Consider the following 18,636-nt stretch of genomic DNA (forward strand, 5'->3'; position numbering starts at 1 on the left):
GACCACAGCGAGAGTGCATGGGGGGGCATGTTTAGGTGAACTCTTGGAAAAAACTCTTGGACCACAGGGAGAGTGCATGAGGGGGGGATGTTTAGGTGAACTCTTGGACCAGAGCGAGAGTGCATGGGGGGGGGGGATCTTTAGGTGAACTCCTGGACCACAGCGAGAGTGCATGAGGGGGGGGATGTTTAGGTGAACTCTTGGAAAAAACTCTTGGACCACAGGGAGAGTGCATGAGGGGGGGATGTTTAGGTGAACTCTTGGACCACAGGGAGAGTGCATGGGGGGGGGATGTTTAGGTGAACTCTTGGAAAAAACTCTTGGACCACAGGGAGAGTGCATGAGGGGGGGGGGATGTTTAGGTGAACTCTTGGACCAAAGGGAGAGTGCAGGGGGGGGGGGATGTATAGGTGAACTCTTGGAAAAAAAGCTCTTGGACCACAGGGAGAGTGCAGGGGGGGGGATGTATAGGTGAACTCTTGGAAAAAAAGCTCTTGGACCACAGGGAGAGTGCAGGGGGGGGGGATGTATAGGTGAACTCTTGGAAAAAAAGCTCTTGGACCACAGGGAGAGTGCATGGGGGGGGATGTTTAGGTGAACTCTTGGAAAAAACTCTTGGACCACAGGGAGAGTGCATGAGGGGGGGGGATGTTTAGGTGAACTCTTGGACCAAAGGGAGAGTGCAGGGGGGGGGGATGTATAGGTGAACTCTTGGAAAAAAAGCTCTTGGACCACAGGGAAAGTGCATGGGGGCATTGCGTCAAACCCTGGCTTGGCTTCAGTTAGAAGCCTCAGAAGCCCTAGAGGATTCAGTTGAATCCCAGGTTGCATTGCTTTTACCATGTAGAGATGGAGTTGTCTGCCGTGATCGCTTGGGAGCACCAAGAGCATAGGTTCGAATCCTCTCCATGGCTCCTACTCATGTTCTCAATAATAATAATAATAATAATAATAATAATATTAAAGATAATAATAATAAAAAATATTCTTAAGAACATGATACAGCAGTGAATTAGTTGTTACAGAAAACACATGTTAAATAAAGCCATTAATACATAAAGTGTTTTGTGTATACTTATACATAATAGACCTTGAGAGTAAGTTACGGTTATATTGACGAACCGCCTCGGTAAGCTGCAAGTTTATTGTTCCTATACTGGTAAGTTAACAGTGTTGATGTTAGTAACAGGTAAGTTAACAGTGTTGATGTTAGTAACAGGTAAGTTAACAGTGTTGATGTTAGTAACAGGTAAGTTAACTGTGTTGATGTTAGTAACAGGTACGTTAACAGTGTTGATGTTAGTAACAGGTAAGTTAACAGTGTTGATGTTAGTAACAGGTACGTTAACAGTGTTGATGTTAGTAACAGGTACGTTAACAGTGTTGATGTTAGTAACAGGTAAGTTAACAGTGTTGATGTTAGTAACAGGTAAGTTAACAGTGTTGATGTTAGTAACAGGTAAGTTAACAGTGTTGATGTTAGTAACAGGTAAGTTAACAGTGTTGATGTTAGTAACAGGTAAGTTAACAGTGTTGATGTTAGTAACAGGTAAGTTAACAGTGTTGATGTTAGTAACAGGTAAGTTAACAGTGTTGATGTTAGTAACAGGTAAGTTAACAGTGTTGATGTTAGTAACAGGTAAGTTAACAGTGTTGATGTTAGTAACAGGTAAGTTAACAGTGTTGATGTTAGTAACAGGTAAGTTAACAGTGTTGATGTTAGTAACAGGTAAGTTAACAGTGTTGATGTTAGTAACAGGTAAGTTAACAGTGTTGATGTTAGTAACTGGTAAGTTAACAGTGTTGATGTTAGTAACAGGTAAGTTAACAGTGTTGATGTTAGTAACAGGTAAGTTAACAGTGTTGATGTTAGTAACAGGTGAGTTAACAGTGTTGATGTTAGTAACAGGTAAGTTAACAGTGTTGATGTTAGTAACTGGTAAGTTAACAGTGTTGATGTTAGTAACAGGTAAGTTAACAGTGTTGATGTTAGTAACCGGTAAGTTAACAGTGTTGATGTTAGTAACAGGTAAGTTAACAGTGTTGATGTTAGTAACAGGTAAGTTAACAGTGTTGATGTTAGTAACAGGTAAGTTAACAGTGTTGATGTTAGTAACAGGTAAGTTAACAGTGTTGATGTTAGTAACTGGTAAGTTAACAGTGTTGATGTTAGTAACTGGTAAGTTAACAGTGTTGATGTTAGTAACAGGTAAGTTAACAGTGTTGATGTTAGTAACAGGTAAGTTAACAGTGTTGATGTTAGTAACAGGTAAGTTAACAGTGTTGATGTTAGTAACAGGTAAGTTAACAGTGTTGTTGTTAGTAACAGGTAAGTTAACAGTGTTGATGTTAGTAACAGGTAAGTTAACAGTGTTGATGTTAGTAACAGGTAAGTTAACAGTGTTGATGTTAGTAACAGGTAAGTTAACAGTGTTGATGTTAGTAACAGGTAAGTTAACAGTGTTGATGTTAGTAACAGGTAAGTTAACAGTGTTGATGTTATTAACAGGTAAGTTAACAGTGTTGATGTTAGTAACAGGTAAGTTAACAGTGTTGATGTTAGTAACAGGTAAGTTAACAGTGTTGATGTTAGTAACAGGTAAGTTAACAGTGTTGATGTTAGTAACAGGTAAGTTAACAGTGTTGATGTTAGTAACAGGTAAGTTAACAGTGTTGATGTTAGTAACAGGTAAGTTAACAGTGTTGATGTTAGTAACAGGTAAGTTAACAGTGTTGATGTTAGTAACAGGTAAGTTAACAGTGTTGATGTTAGTAACAGGTAAGTTAACAGTGTTGATGTTAGTAACAGGTACGTTAACAGTGTTGATGTTAGTAACAGGTAAGTTAACTGTGTTGATGTTAGTAACAGGTAAGTTAACAGTGTTGATGTTAGTAACAGGTAAGTTAACTGTGTTGATGTTAGTAACAGGTACGTTAACAGTGTTGATGTTAGTAACAGGTAAGTTAACAGTGTTGATGTTAGTAACAGGTAAGTTAACAGTGTTGATGTTAGTAACAGGTAAGTTAACAGTGTTGATGTTAGTAACAGGTAAGTTAACTGTGTTGATGTTAGTAACAGGTACGTTAACAGTGTTGATGTTAGTAACAGGTAAGTTAACAGTGTTGATGTTAGTAACAGGTAAGTTAACAGTGTTGATGTTAGTAACAGGTAAGTTAACAGTGTTGATGTTAGTAACAGGTAAGTTAACAGTGTTGATGTTAGTAACAGGTAAGTTAACAGTGTTGATGTTAGTAACAGGTAAGTTAACAGTGCTGATGTTATTAACAGGTAAGTTAACAGTGTTGATGTCTATTTGTTGCCAGGTCTGTAGGTACGTGCAGATTCCATATGAACACAGAGGGGATCGAACGCTGATCAATTAGGGATCTAAAGGGGATCCCGCAAGACCTGAGGGCGTGGATGACCCACATGGATCAGAGTGTATAATTAAAATTATACACCGTCAGGTACACGTGGGCCACCGTGTTTACCTTATGAAACATAAACATGTACATGGTATTATGTGAGGTAGATGAGGTGAGACAATTACTGCCAGGGAGTGAGTGAAGGCGTGACTGACCAGACAGTTAGTGAGGGCCAGGTCCTGGGGGTAGACGAAGGCCAGAGCGTCCAGCTGAGAGTGGGGGCACTGGTCCAGCTGCACCACCGGCGCCAAGCAGCGGGTCACGACCAGGAACACGTGGGTCGGCACCACCAGTCCTCCGCCCTCGCTGTAGGCACACAACACGTCATCCATTAAGGTGTATATCACGGTGGGTCCAGCATGGTCAAGAGCGGCCCCGTATAGCATGGTCAAGAGCGGCCCCGTATAGCATGGTCAAGAGCGGCCCCGTATAGCATGGTCAAGAGCGGCCCCGTATAGCATGGTCAAGAGCAGCCCCCGTATAGCATGGTCAAGAGCGGCCCCGTATAGCATGGTCAAGAGCGGCCCCGTATAGCATGGTCAAGAGCGGCCCCGTATAGCATGGTCAAGAGCGGCCCCGTATAGCATGGTCAAGAGCGGCCCCGTATAGCATGGTCAAGAGCGGCCCCGTATAGCATGGTCAAGAGCGGCCCCGTATAGCATGGTCAAGAGCGGCCCCGTATAGCATGGTCAAGAGCGGCCCCGTATAGCATGGTCAAGAGCGGCCCCGTATAGCATGGTCAAGAGCGGCCCCGTATAGCATGGTCAAGAGCGGCCCCGTATAGCATGGTCAAGAGCGGCCCCGTATAGCATGGTCAAGAGCGGCCCCGTATAGCATGGTCAAGAGCGGCCCCGTATAGCATGGTCAAGAGCGGCCCCGTATAGCATGGTCAAGAGCGGCCCCGTATAGCATGGTCAAGAGCGGCCCCGTATAGCATGGTCAAGAGCGGCCCCGTATAGCATGGTCAAGAGCGGCCCCGTATAGCATGGTCAAGAGCCGCCCCGTATAGCATGGTCAAGAGCGGCCCCATATAGCATGGTCAAGAGCGGCCCCGTATAGCATGGTCAAGAGCGGCCCCGTATAGCATGGTCAAGAGCGGCCCCGTATAGCATGGTCAAGAGCGGCCCCGTATAGCATGGTCAAGAGCGGCCCCGTATAGCATGGTCAAGAGCGGCCCCGTATAGCATGGTCAAGAGCGGCCCCGTATAGCATGGTCAAGAGCGGCCCCCTTACCCCCTGAAGGGCCGGGTGGCCGGAGTGGGAAGGACATGTATAATTAAAACCTGTTAAACTATCTATATTTCTCTCCATAAACATTACTATCATCTCGACTATCACCACAACAACTACCACCACCACTACAACTACCATCACCACCACAACTACCACCACCACCACAACTACCACCACAACAACTACCACCACCACTACAACTACCATCACCACCACCACAACTACCATCACCACCACCACAACTACCACCACTACAACTACCATCACCACTACAACTACCATCACCACCACAACTACCACCACTACAACTACCACCACCACTACAACTACCATCACCACCACCACAACTACCACCACTACAACTACCACCACCACCACCACTACAACTACCATCACCACCACCACAACTACCACCACTACAACTACCACCACCACCACCACTACAACAGTAGTAGGGATGACATGCCACAGACGATATTTTGTTTCTGGGAAATATCGTCTGTAGCATGTCAGGGTTTTCAGGCAAATTTAGAAATATCGTGTGTAGCATGTCAGGGTTTTCAGGTGAATTTGGGGAGTCACAGACTTGGGATTAAGGATTTCTTATGAGTGAGTAATTTCCGAGATTTTAGAAGTATGGAATTCTTATGAGAAAAATAATTTCCGAGACATAGAAGTTTGTTAAGGCCTTATGGGAGAAATTCAAATATCGTGTGTAGCACTTTAGGGTTTCCAGGAGAACTCTACGGACATGTTTTACATGTTTTCAACTTAGAAAATCCGTCTGTGTAAGCCATAGTTTTCATGTAAATTTTGAAAATCACATGTGTAAGTCATGGTTTTCAGGGTTTCGTACATCACACCCCCTCCCTCCCCCCTTACCTCGCAATCTCTCGCGTCACCTTTATTTACTTTACGCCCGGACAGCCAGACGACTCTTATCATATCTTATCTCCATAATATCTCTACCGTCCCTCCTCTCTCTCTCTCTCTCTCTCCTCTTCCTATTTCCTTACAACTATTTTCAGAGTTTCAAATAATCATAGAAGTTTATTTATATGTTTATGACCGAATTTGTAAAAGGACCATTTTCAGAGAATATTGTCTTAGATGTTTTGTTAAGGAAAACAGGCAACTTATCCATAACATTTAGTTTTATATCCATTTACGGCTATTTCATCTGTAAAGACCAAATTGATCAGAGCCCAGTTTATACCGAAAATTCGCCAGAGTCTACTTTGAGAGCAATATTCGTCAGAGGCAGTTTTAGCTCATATTTCATCAGAGACCATTTTATACCTAAAAATGAACAGAGTCCACTTTGTCAGCAAAATTAGTCAGAGACAGTACTTAGCTCATATTTCATCAGAGTCCAGTTTTCTAGCAAAATTCGCCAGAGTCTACTTTGTGCCAAAATATTCAGAGTCCAGTTCATGATCGAAATTAATCAGAGTCCAGTTTTCTAGCAAAATTCGCCAGAGTCTACTTTGTGCCAAAATATTCAGAGTCCAGTTCATGATCGAAATTCATCAGAGTCCAGTTTTCTAGCAAAATTCGCCAGAGTCTACTTTGTGCCAAAATATTCAGAGTCCAGTTCATGATCGAAATTAATCAGAGTCCAATTAAAGACCCAAATTTGGCAGAGACCACATTTTCGCTACTAGCAGTCCAATCCCCCTGAAATTTTAAACAGTCATATTTCAGACGTAGTAAATAAGATCAAGTCAGTTACAGAGCTCCAGCTCTTGTCCCCCTGTATTTGCATATTTTCTCTATATTCACTGTGTTCTTCGTATTCTCATCCGTGTTCACTCCATGTTCTACAAATGTTCACAGTCCCATTCAGTTCATATTTTCACAAGTATCTCCATTTTTTCTGTAATCTTTCTCTTAGTCTCATTATGTTCTCTACAAAGTCTAGTCATATTTTCTATGTACATCATATGTTCTCTTTACAACTTTTATACTCAATATTCATGCTAACTTCCATATTTTGTGTTCTTTGTCAATATTCATGTTCCTCTACAAGTTCATGTTCCTCACAAGATCACTTCGTTTTTCACCTTCACTTACATGTTTTCTACATTCTTTGTCATATTCTCCATGTTCTTCACAAGTCCATTGTTCATTCTTTGTATTCCCTATTCTCCTTATCATGTTTTCATGTTCTCTGTAAGTTCATATTCCCAGCATGTTCACTGTATTCATCAACTTTTCTTACATGTGTTCTTTACCATGTTCCCCATATGTTCTCTAGGTTTTCCCCTTACATGTTATTTAACGTTCCTTAACTAAAAAAAATCTTTCGCCAATCAACTAAAACATAGTCACTTTCGTCATTTCTCAACTAAACTTATTATCCAGTCAACTAAAAATTGTCAAAGGAATCTTTCCAACACTGTTCATAACTAAACTTATTCCCTAGTCATCAGAAAATAACCGTGTTCTTCATGTTTCATTGTCATTTCATAACTAACTTTATCCATAGTCAAGTAAGAAAATATAGTCAAAGATATCTATCATCGTCGTTCTTAACTGGCATTATACTTTGTGGAGCACTAAAAAATAGTCAAATGTAACTTTTTCAACACTTTCATAACTAAACTTATTATCCAGTCAACTAAAAATTGTCAAAGGAATCTTTCCAGCACTGTTCTTAACTAAACTTATTCCCCAGTCATCAGAAAATAACCGTGTTCTTCATGTTTCATTGTCATTTCATAACTAAAATTATCTGCCAATCATCAGAAAAAGTCATGTTCATCATGTTTTGGTTTTTGCTCAACTAAAAGTATTCATCGGTCAACTAAAAATAGTTACTTCATCATGTTTCCTTGTCATTTCTTAACTGAAATATCACTTCTCTCATCTGAAAATAGTCAGGATTAACCTCATTCAACACCGTTCTTAACTAAAACAGCCTTTCGCTTAGCTAAAAATTGTCAAAGGAATCTTTTCAGCACTGTTCATAACTAACTTTATCCATAGTCAAGTAAGAAAATATAGTCAAAGATATCTATCATCGTCGTTCTTAACTGGCATTATACTTTGTGGAGCACTAAAAAATAGTCACTGTCGTCATATTTTGTCTTTTTCCTCAACTAAAAGAGTCAAATGTAACTTTTTCAACACTTTCGTAACTAAAATTATATGTCGCTAAGTAAGAAAAATAGTCAAAGGTGCTCTCCGTTACACCAAAGTTACTCTTCGAGAAATCAAAGACACTCTTCAATACATTAAGGACTTACTCAAAGACACCAAAGTTACACTCTAAGACATCCTTCGAGACATCAAAGACATCCTTTAAGACTTCAAGGGCACTCTTCGAGATATCAAAAGACACTCTCAAACACTCAAATTTACTCGCATCCTCAAAGTTATTCTCAGAGTCATCAAAAAGTTAATCTCAGTCATCAAAATGCTATTCTCTAAGTAGCCTTTCGTTCATCAGAGAAACTTTCTAAGACATCTTCGTTCATTAAAGTTAATCTCAGAGGCATAAACGTTATTCTTGGAGCTATCAAAATTAATCTCTAAAACAACAAAAGTTAATCTCTGTCATCAAAGTTAATCTGCAAGATATCTTCGAGACATCAAAGTTACTTTTCATTACATCAAAGACGCATTCAAATACTACCCATGTTCTCAGAAGTCATTCTCTAAGCCATCAATGTTCTTCTCTAATACATAAAAGTTATTCTCAGAGTCACCTTCGTTCGTCAGAGAAACTTTCAAAAACATCTTTGTTCTTCAAACTTGTTTTCAAAGTCATCAAAAGTTAATCTAAGACATCTTCTTTCATCAAAGTTATTTTCAGAGACATCTAAAGTTATTCTCAGAGCTATCAAACTTGTTCTCAGAGTCATCAAATGGTATTCTCGAAGTCATCAAAGTTATTTTCAGAGACATCTAAAGTTAATTTCTATGTTATAAAGTTATTCTCAGAGACATCTAAAGTTAATCTTGGTCATCAAAGTTATTTTCAGAGACATCTAAAGTTAATTTCTATGTTATAAAGTTATTCTCAGAGACATTTAAAGTTAATCTTGGTCATCAAAGTTGTTCTCTAAACATCAATGTTGTTCTCCAAGACATCAAAGATGTTCTCAAAATCATAAAAGTTATTCCCAGAGCTAACAAAATACTACTCATGTTCTCAAAGACATTCTCCAATTCATCAATGTTGTTTCAAAGACATCAAAGTTAATCTCAGAGTTATCCAAAGACATTCTCAAAGTCATCTAAAGTTATTCTCTAAGACATCAAAGTTATTCTAAGAGTTATCAAAAGTTATTCTCAGTCATGTTATGTTATTCTCTAACTCACTTCCATTCATCAAAAGACATTCTCTAAGCCCTCAAAGTTATTCCCAGAGTCATCAAAAAGTTATTCTTCAAAACATAAAATTTGCTCTGTAAGATATCTTCGTTCATCAAACTTATTCTCAGAGATATCTAAAGTTATTCTCAGAACAATCAAAAGTTATTCTAAGACAACAAAGTCTTTCTCAGAGTCATCAAAGTTATTCTCAGAGTCACCTTTGTTATTCAAAGAAGCCTTCTGAGACATCCTCGTTCAACAAAAACTGTCCTCAGAGCCATCAAAAAGTTAAATACAGTCGTCAAAGTTATTCTCTAAGTATCTTTTCGTTCATCAGAGAAGCTTTCTAAGACATCTTTGTTCATCCAAGTTGTTCTCTAAGACATCAATCTTGTTCTCTAAGACATCAAAGATGTTCTCTAAATCATAAAAGTTAATCTCTAAGTTACCTTCGTTCATCAGAGAAACTTTCCAAAACATCTTCGTTCATCAAACTTGTTTTCAAAGTCATCAAATGTTATTCTCGAAGTCATCAAAGATATTTTCAGAGACATCTAAAGTTAATTTCTATGTTATAAAAGTTATTCTCAGAGACATCTAAAGTTAATCTTGGTCATCAAAGTTGTTCTCTAAACATCAATGTTGTTCTCCAAGACATCAAAGATGTTCTCAAAATCATAAAAGTTATTCCCAGAGCTATCAAAGTGATCTTTAGTTCATCTTCGTTCTCCAAAAAGTTATTCTCTAAGACACCTTCGTTCATCAAAGAAACTCTCCTTCTTCCATCATGTTATTCTTTAAGACATCTTCAGTCATAAAATTTTCTCTCCAAAATGTAACTAGTTCAGCTTTTCATACCAAGCCTGCACTTGTTAAAATATATTTTCGCAGTCACTTTACCCTAAAACTGTTCTCTGAACTATCCTAACTTAACTTACCTTACCTTACCTATCTTACCTAACTTTACCTATGTTACCTTACCTTACCTACCTTTTCCTAACTTATCCTGCTTAACCTATCTTACCTAACTTTACCTATGTTACCTTACCTTACCTACCTTTCCTAACCTAACTTTACCTACGTTACCTTACCTTACCTACCTTTCCTATCTTATCCTGCTTAACCTATCTTACCTAACTTTACCTATGTTACCTTACCTTACCTACCTTTCCTAACTTAACCTGCTTAACCTATCTTACCTAACTTTACCTATCTTACCTAACTTTACCTATCTTACCTAACTTAACTTTCATAACCTAACTTTACCTATCCTAACATAACTTACCTTACCTTCCCTATCTTACCTAACTTTACCTATCCTAACATAACTTACCTTACCTTCCCTAACTTAACCTAACTTTACCTATCCTAACATAACTTACCTTACCTTCCCTAACTTAACCTAACTTTACCTATCCTAACTTAACTTACCTTTCATAACCTAACTTTACCTATCCTAACATAACTTACCTTACCTTCCCTATCTTACCTAACTTTACCTATCCTAACTTAACTTACCTAACTTATTCTGCTTAACATAACTTACCTTACCTTCCCTATCTTACCTAACTTTACCTATCCTATCCTAACCTAACTTGTCTTACCTAACTTAATCTTACTTTCCCAAACTGATGTATCCTAACTTATCTAGTCCAACCAGACATGATCTAACTTAAGTATTCCTTCTTGTCTTTGTGTTTCGTCAATCATTGTCTCATATTCATTTACTCATTTCATTAGTTAATTTCTCAAATGGTCACTTATGCATTTCAAGTGCTATTTGTTAGAGATTGGATATTTAAGCATTTCAAAGAATTATAATTTCTCAAATGGACGTTTTGCATTTCAAGTGCTATTTGTTAGAGATTGGATATTTAAGCATTTCAAAGAATTTTTGTTATATATGGGCATTTACTCATTTCAAGGGATAATTTCTCAAATGGACGTTTTTGCATTTCAAGTGTTATTTGTTTAAGATTGGGTATTTAACCATTTCAAAGGATTTTTGTTATATATGGGAACTTACTCGTTTCAAGGGCTAATTTCTCAAATGGTCATTTTTGCAGATCAAGGGTTATTTGTTAAAGTTCATCAAGTTGCCCATAAGTTGTATTAGTAGGTTCTATCTTATGTTCTTATTTCCCAACCCCTTAACCTAACCTCTTGTAATCTTAGTGTATTTAGTAGGTTCTATCTTATGTTCTTATTCCCCAACCCTTTAACCTAACCTTTCAGATGTAGTTTGTTGAATATATTATCCTTTTCCTAACCTTTCAGATGTAGTTTTGTTTCTCCTTTTTGTATATTTTTACCCAAACCCACCATCCCACTTAACCTTCTTTCCTTCTTTTATTTTGTTTTCACATATAAGTTCATTCTTTATCTTAGTAATAATAAAATTACAATAGTAAAGAATCAGATCTACTAAGACTTGAATTTGAGAAACAAGAGCTCAAGGGAGTGAGAGCATGAAAGAAGAGCAAGGAGTAAGAGAGAGGGGCGGAAGAAAATGGGACCAAAGAAGAGAGAATGAGAGAGAGTGTGGGCATGGGAGCACTAAGACTTGAATTGAGAAAAAGAAAAACTAAGTGAATGAGAATGAGGGTGTGAGAATGGGAGCAATAAGACTTGAATTTGAGAAACAAGAGAGCATTTGAGCAAATGAGGGAGAGAGAGGGGGAGGAAGAGAGAGAATAAGGGAGAGAGATAGAAAAGGAGGGTTAGAAGGAGTAGGAGAATCAAAGTAAAGAAGGAAAGATGGTTTGGGTAAAAATATACAAAAAGGAGAAACAAAACTACATCTGAAAGGTTAGGAAAAGGATAATATATTCAACAAACTACATCTGAAAGGTTAGGTTAAAGGGTTGGGGAATAAGAACATAAGATAGAACCTACTAAATACACTAAGATTACAAGAGGTTAGGTTAAGGGGTTGGGAAATAAGAACATAAGATAGAACCTACTAATACAACTTATGGGCAACTTGATGAACTTTAACAAATAACCCTTGATCTGCAAAAATGACCATTTGAGAAATTAGCCCTTGAAACGAGTAAGTTCCCATATATAACAAAAATCCTTTGAAATGGTTAAATACCCAATCTTAAACAAATAACACTTGAAATGCAAAAACGTCCATTTGAGAAATTATCCCTTGAAATGAGTAAATGCCCATATATAACAAAAATTCTTTGAAATGCTTAAATATCCAATCTCTAACAAATAGCACTTGAAATGCAAAACGTCCATTTGAGAAATTATAATTCTTTGAAATGCTTAAATATCCAATCTCTAACAAATAGCACTTGAAATGCATAAGTGACCATTTGAGAAATTAACTAATGAAATGAGTAAATGAATATGAGACAATGATTGACGAAACACAAAGACAAGAAGGAATACTTAAGTTAGATCATGTCTGGTTGGACTAGATAAGTTAGGATACATCAGTTTGGGAAAGTAAGATTAAGTTAGGTAAGACAAGTTAGGTTAGGATAGGATAGGTAAAGTTAGGTAAGATAGGGAAGGTAAGGTAAGTTATGTTAAGCAGAATAAGTTAGGTAAGTTAAGTTAGGATAGGTAAAGTTAGGTAAGATAGGGAAGGTAAGGTAAGTTATGTTAGGATAGGTAAAGTTAGGTTATGAAAGGTAAGTTAAGTTAGGATAGGTAAAGTTAGGTTAAGTTAGGGAAGGTAAGGTAAGTTATGTTAGGATAGGTAAAGTTAGGTTAAGTTAGGGAAGGTAAGGTAAGTTATGTTAGGATAGGTAAAGTTAGGTAAGATAGGGAAAGTAAGGTAAGTTATGTTAGGATAGGTAAAGTTAGGTTATGAAAGTTAAGTTAGGTAAGATAGGTAAAGTTAGGTAAGATAGGTAAAGTTAGGTAAGATAGGTTAAGCAGGTTAAGTTAGGAAAGGTAGGTAAGGTAAGGTAACATAGGTAAAGTTAGGTAAGATAGGTTAAGCAGGATAAGATAGGAAAGGTAGGTAAGGTAAGGTAACGTAGGTAAAGTTAGGTTAGGAAAGGTAGGTAAGGTAAGGTAACATAGGTAAAGTTAGGTAAGATAGGTTAAGCAGGATAAGTTAGGAAAAGGTAGGTAAGGTAAGGTAACATAGGTAAAGTTAGGTAAGATAGGTAAGGTAAGGTAAGTTAAGTTAGGATAGTTCAGAGAACAGTTTTAGGGTAAAGTGACTGCGAAAATATATTTTAACAAGTGCAGGCTTGGTATGAAAAGCTGAACTAGTTACATTTTGGAGAGAAAATTTTATGACTGAAGATGTCTTAAAGAATAACATGATGGAAGAAGGAGAGTTTCTTTGATGAACGAAGGTGTCTTAGAGAATAACTTTTTGGAGAACGAAGATGAACTAAAGATCACTTTGATAGCTCTGGGAATAACTTTTATGATTTTGAGAACATCTTTGATGTCTTGGAGAACAACATTGATGTTTAGAGAACAACTTTGATGACCAAGATTAACTTTAGATGTCTCTGAGAATAACTTTTATAACATAGAAATTAACTTTAGATGTCTCTGAAAATATCTTTGATGACTTCGAGAATAACATTTGATGACTTTGAAAACAAGTTTGATGAACGAAGATGTTTTGGAAAGTTTCTCTGATGAACGAAGGTAACTTAGAGATTAACTTTTATGATTTAGAGAACATCTTTGATGTCTTAGAGAACAAGATTGATGTCTTAGAGAACAACTTGGATGAACAAAGATGTCTTAGAAAGCTTCTCTGATGAACGAAAAGATACTTAGAGAATAACTTTGACGACTGTATTTAACTTTTTGATGGCTCTGAGGACAGTTTTTGTTGAACGAGGATGTCTCAGAAGGCTTCTTTGAATAACAAAGGTGACTCTGAGAATAACTTTGATGACTCTGAGAAAGACTTTGTTGTCTTAGAATAACTTTTGATTGTTCTGAGAATAACTTTAGATATCTCTGAGAATAAGTTTGATGAACGAAGATATCTTACAGAGCAAATTTTATGTTTTGAAGAATAACTTTTTGATGACTCTGGGAATAACTTTGAGGGCTTAGAGAATGTCTTTTGATGAATGGAAGTGAGTTAGAGAATAACATAACATGACTGAGAATAACTTTTGATAACTCTTAGAATAACTTTGATGTCTTAGAGAATAACTTTAGATGACTTTGAGAATGTCTTTGGATAACTCTGAGATTAACTTTGATGTCTTTGAAACAACATTGATGAATTGGAGAATGTCTTTGAGAACATGAGTAGTATTTTGTTAGCTCTGGGAATAACTTTTATGATTTTGAGAACATCTTTGATGTCTTGGAGAACAACATTGATGTTTAGAGAACAACTTTGATGACCAAGATTAACTTTAAATGTCTCTGAGAATAACTTTATAACATAGAAATTAACTTTAGATGTCTCTGAAAATAACTTTGATGACCAAGATTAACTTTAGATGTCTCTGAGAATAACTTTATAACATAGAAATTAACTTTAGATGTCTCTGAAAATAACTTTGATGACTTCGAGAATACCATTTGATGACTCTGAGAACAAGTTTGATAGCTCTGAGAATAACTTTAGATGTCTCTGAAAATAACTTTGATGAAAGAAGATGTCTTAGATTAACTTTTGATGACTTTGAAAACAAGTTTGAAGAACAAAGATGTTTTTGAAAGTTTCTCTGACGAACGAAGGTGACTCTGAGAATAACTTTTATGTATTAGAGAAGAACATTGATGGCTTAGAGAATGACTTCTGAGAACATGGGTAGTATTTGAATGCGTCTTTGATGTAATGAAAAGTAACTTTGATGTCTCGAAGATATCTTGCAGATTAACTTTGATGACAGAGATTAACTTTTGTTGTTTTAGAGATTAATTTTGATAGCTCCAAGAATAACGTTTATGCCTCTGAGATTAACTTTAATGAACGAAGATGTCTTAGAAAGTTTCTCTGATGAACGAAAGGCTACTTAGAGAATAGCATTTTGATGACTGAGATTAACTTTTTGATGACTCTGAGAATAACTTTGAGGATGCGAGTAAATTTGAGTGTTTGAGAGTGTCTTTTGATATCTCGAAGAGTGCCCTTGAAGTCTTAAAGGATGTCTTTGATGTCTCGAAGGATGTCTTAGAGTGTAACTTTGGTGTCTTTGAGTAAGTCCTTAATGTATTGAAGAGTGTCTTTGATTTCTCGAAGAGTAACTTTGGTGTAACGGAGAGCACCTTTGACTATTTTTCTTACTTAGCGACATATAATTTTAGTTACGAAAGTGTTGAAAAAGTTACATTTGACTCTTTTAGTTGAGGAAAAAGACAAAATATGACGACAGTGACTATTTTTTAGTGCTCCACAAAGTATAATGCCAGTTAAGAACGACGATGATAGATATCTTTGACTATATTTTCTTACTTGACTATGGATAAAGTTAGTTATGAACAGTGCTGAAAAGATTCCTTTGACAATTTTTAGCTAAGCGAAAGGCTGTTTTAGTTAAGAACGGTGTTGAATGAGGTTAATCCTGACTATTTTCAGATGAGAGAAGTGATATTTCAGTTAAGAAATGACAAGGAAACATGATGAAGTAACTATTTTTAGTTGACCGATGAATACTTTTAGTTGAGCAAAAACCAAAACATGATGAACATGACTTTTTCTGATGATTGGCAGATAATTTTAGTTATGAAATGACAATGAAACATGAAGAACACGGTTATTTTCTGATGACTGGGGAATAAGTTTAGTTAAGAACAGTGCTGGAAAGATTCCTTTGACAATTTTTAGTTGACTGGATAATAAGTTTAGTTATGAAAGTGTTGAAAAAGTTACATTTGACTATTTTTTAGTGCTCCACAAAGTATAATGCCAGTTAAGAACGACGATGATAGATATCTTTGACTATATTTTCTTACTTGACTATGGATAAAGTTAGTTATGAAATGACAATGAAACATGAAGAACACGGTTATTTTCTGATGACTAGGGAATAAGTTTAGTTATGAACAGTGTTGGAAAGATTCCTTTGACAATTTTTAGTTGACTGGATAATAAGTTTAGTTGAGAAATGACGAAAGTGACTATGTTTTAGTTGATTGGCGAAAGATTTTTTTTAGTTAAGGAACGTTAAATAACATGTAAGGGGAAAACCTAGAGAACATATGGGGAACATGGTAAAGAACACATGTAAGAAAAGTTGATGAATACAGTGAACATGCTGGGAATATGAACTTACAGAGAACATGAAAACATGATAAGGAGAATAGGGAATACAAAGAATGAACAATGGACTTGTGAAGAACATGGAGAATATGACAAAGAATGTAGAAAACATGTAAGTGAAGGTGAAAAACGAAGTGATCTTGTGAGGAACATGAACTTGTAGAGGAACATGAATATTGACAAAGAACACAAAATATGGAAGTTAGCATGAATATTGAGTATAAAAGTTGTAAAGAGAACATATGATGTACATAGAAAATATGACTAGACTTTGTAGAGAACATAATGAGACTAAGAGAAAGATTACAGAAAAAATGGAGATACTTGTGAAAATATGAACTGAATGGGACTGTGAACATTTGTAGAACATGGAGTGAACACGGATGAGAATACGAAGAACACAGTGAATATAGAGAAAATATGCAAATACAGGGGGACAAGAGCTGGAGCTCTGTAACTGACTTGATCTTATTTACTACGTCTGAAATATGACTGTTTAAAATTTCAGGGGGATTGGACTGCTAGTAGCGAAAATGTGGTCTCTGCCAAATTTGGGTCTTTAATTGGACTCTGATTAATTTCGATCATGAACTGGACTCTGAATATTTTGGCACAAAGTAGACTCTGGCGAATTTTGCTAGAAAACTGGACTCTGATGAATTTCGATCATGAACTGGACTCTGAATATTTTGGCACAAAGTAGACTCTGGCGAATTTTGCTAGAAAACTGGACTCTGATTAATTTCGATCATGAACTGGACTCTGAATATTTTGGCACAAAGTAGACTCTGGCGAATTTTGCTAGAAAACTGGACTCTGATGAAATATGAGCTAAGTACTGTCTCTGACTAATTTTGCTGACAAAGTGGACTCTGTTCATTTTTAGGTATAAAATGGTCTCTGATGAAATATGAGCTAAAACTGCCTCTGACGAATATTGCTCTCAAAGTAGACTCTGGCGAATTTTCGGTATAAACTGGGCTCTGATCAATTTGGTCTTTACAGATGAAATAGCCGTAAATGGATATAAAACTAAATGTTATGGATAAGTTGCCTGTTTTCCTTAACAAAACATCTAAGACAATATTCTCTGAAAATGGTCCTTTTACAAATTCGGTCATAAACATATAAATAAACTTCTATGATTATTTGAAACTCTGAAAATAGTTGTAAGGAAATAGGAAGAGAGAGAGAGAGAGAGAGAGAGAGGAGGGACGGTAGAGATATTATGGAGATAAGATATGATAAGAGTCGTCTGGCTGTCCGGGCGTAAAGTAAATAAAGGTGACGCGAGAGATTGCGAGGTAAGGGGGGAGGGAGGGGGTGTGATGTACGAAACCCTGAAAACCATGACTTACACATGTGATTTTCAAAATTTACATGAAAACTATGGCTTACACAGACGGATTTTCTAAGTTGAAAACATGTAAAACATGTCCGTAGAGTTCTCCTGGAAACCCTAAAGTGCTACACACGATATTTGAATTTCTCCCATAAGGCCTTAACAAACTTCTATGTCTCGGAAATTATTTTTCTCATAAGAATTCCATACTTCTAAAATCTCGGAAATTACTCACTCATAAGAAATCCTTAATCCCAAGTCTGTGACTCCCCAAATTCACCTGAAAACCCTGACATGCTACACACGATATTTCTAAATTTGCCTGAAAACCCTGACATGCTACAGACGATATTTCCCAGAAACAAAATATCGTCTGTGGCATGTCATCCCTACTACTTACAACTACCATCACCACCACAACTACAACTACCACCACCACTACAACTACCATCACCACCACCACAACTACCACCACTACAACTACCACCACCACTACAACTACCATCACCACCACAACTACCACCACTACAACTACCACCACCACTACAACTACCACCACTACAACTACCACCACCACTACAACTACCATCACCACCACCACAACTACCACCACTACAACTACCACCACCACCACCACTACAACTACCATCACCACCACCACAACTACCACCACTACAACTATCACCACCACCACCACTACAACTACCATCACCACCACCACAACTACCACCACTACAACTACCACCACCACTACAACTACCATCACCACCACCACAACTACCACCACTACAACTACCACCACCACTACAACTACCACCACCACAACTACCACCACTACAACTACCACCACCACTACAACTACCATCACCACCACAACTACCACCACTACAACTACCACCACCACTACAACTACCATCACCACCACCACAACTACCACCACTACAACTACCACCACCACTACAACTACCATCACCACCACAACTACCACCACTACAACTACCACCACCACTACAACTACCATCACCACCACCACAACTACCACCACTACAACTACCACCACCACTACAACTACCATCACCACCACAACTACCACCACTACAAC

General features: G+C 37.2%; 1 protein-coding gene across 1 annotated transcript in view; it reads right to left on the bottom strand.

The window, feature by feature from the left end:
- The window catches only part of LOC138349747 (ectonucleotide pyrophosphatase/phosphodiesterase family member 3-like), a 60,525-nt gene that overhangs the window by 14,499 nt on the left and 27,390 nt on the right, over positions 1-18,636 (bottom strand). Inside the window, exon 4 of the mRNA XM_069300881.1 lies at positions 3,582-3,732. Coding sequence (XP_069156982.1) covers positions 3,582-3,732 — 151 coding nt within the window. The remainder of the gene's footprint in view (positions 1-3,581; positions 3,733-18,636) is intronic.

The sequence above is a fragment of the Procambarus clarkii genome, chromosome 44, assembly GCF_040958095.1.
Source record: "Procambarus clarkii isolate CNS0578487 chromosome 44, FALCON_Pclarkii_2.0, whole genome shotgun sequence".
Classification (NCBI taxonomy): Eukaryota; Metazoa; Arthropoda; class Malacostraca; order Decapoda; family Cambaridae; genus Procambarus; species Procambarus clarkii.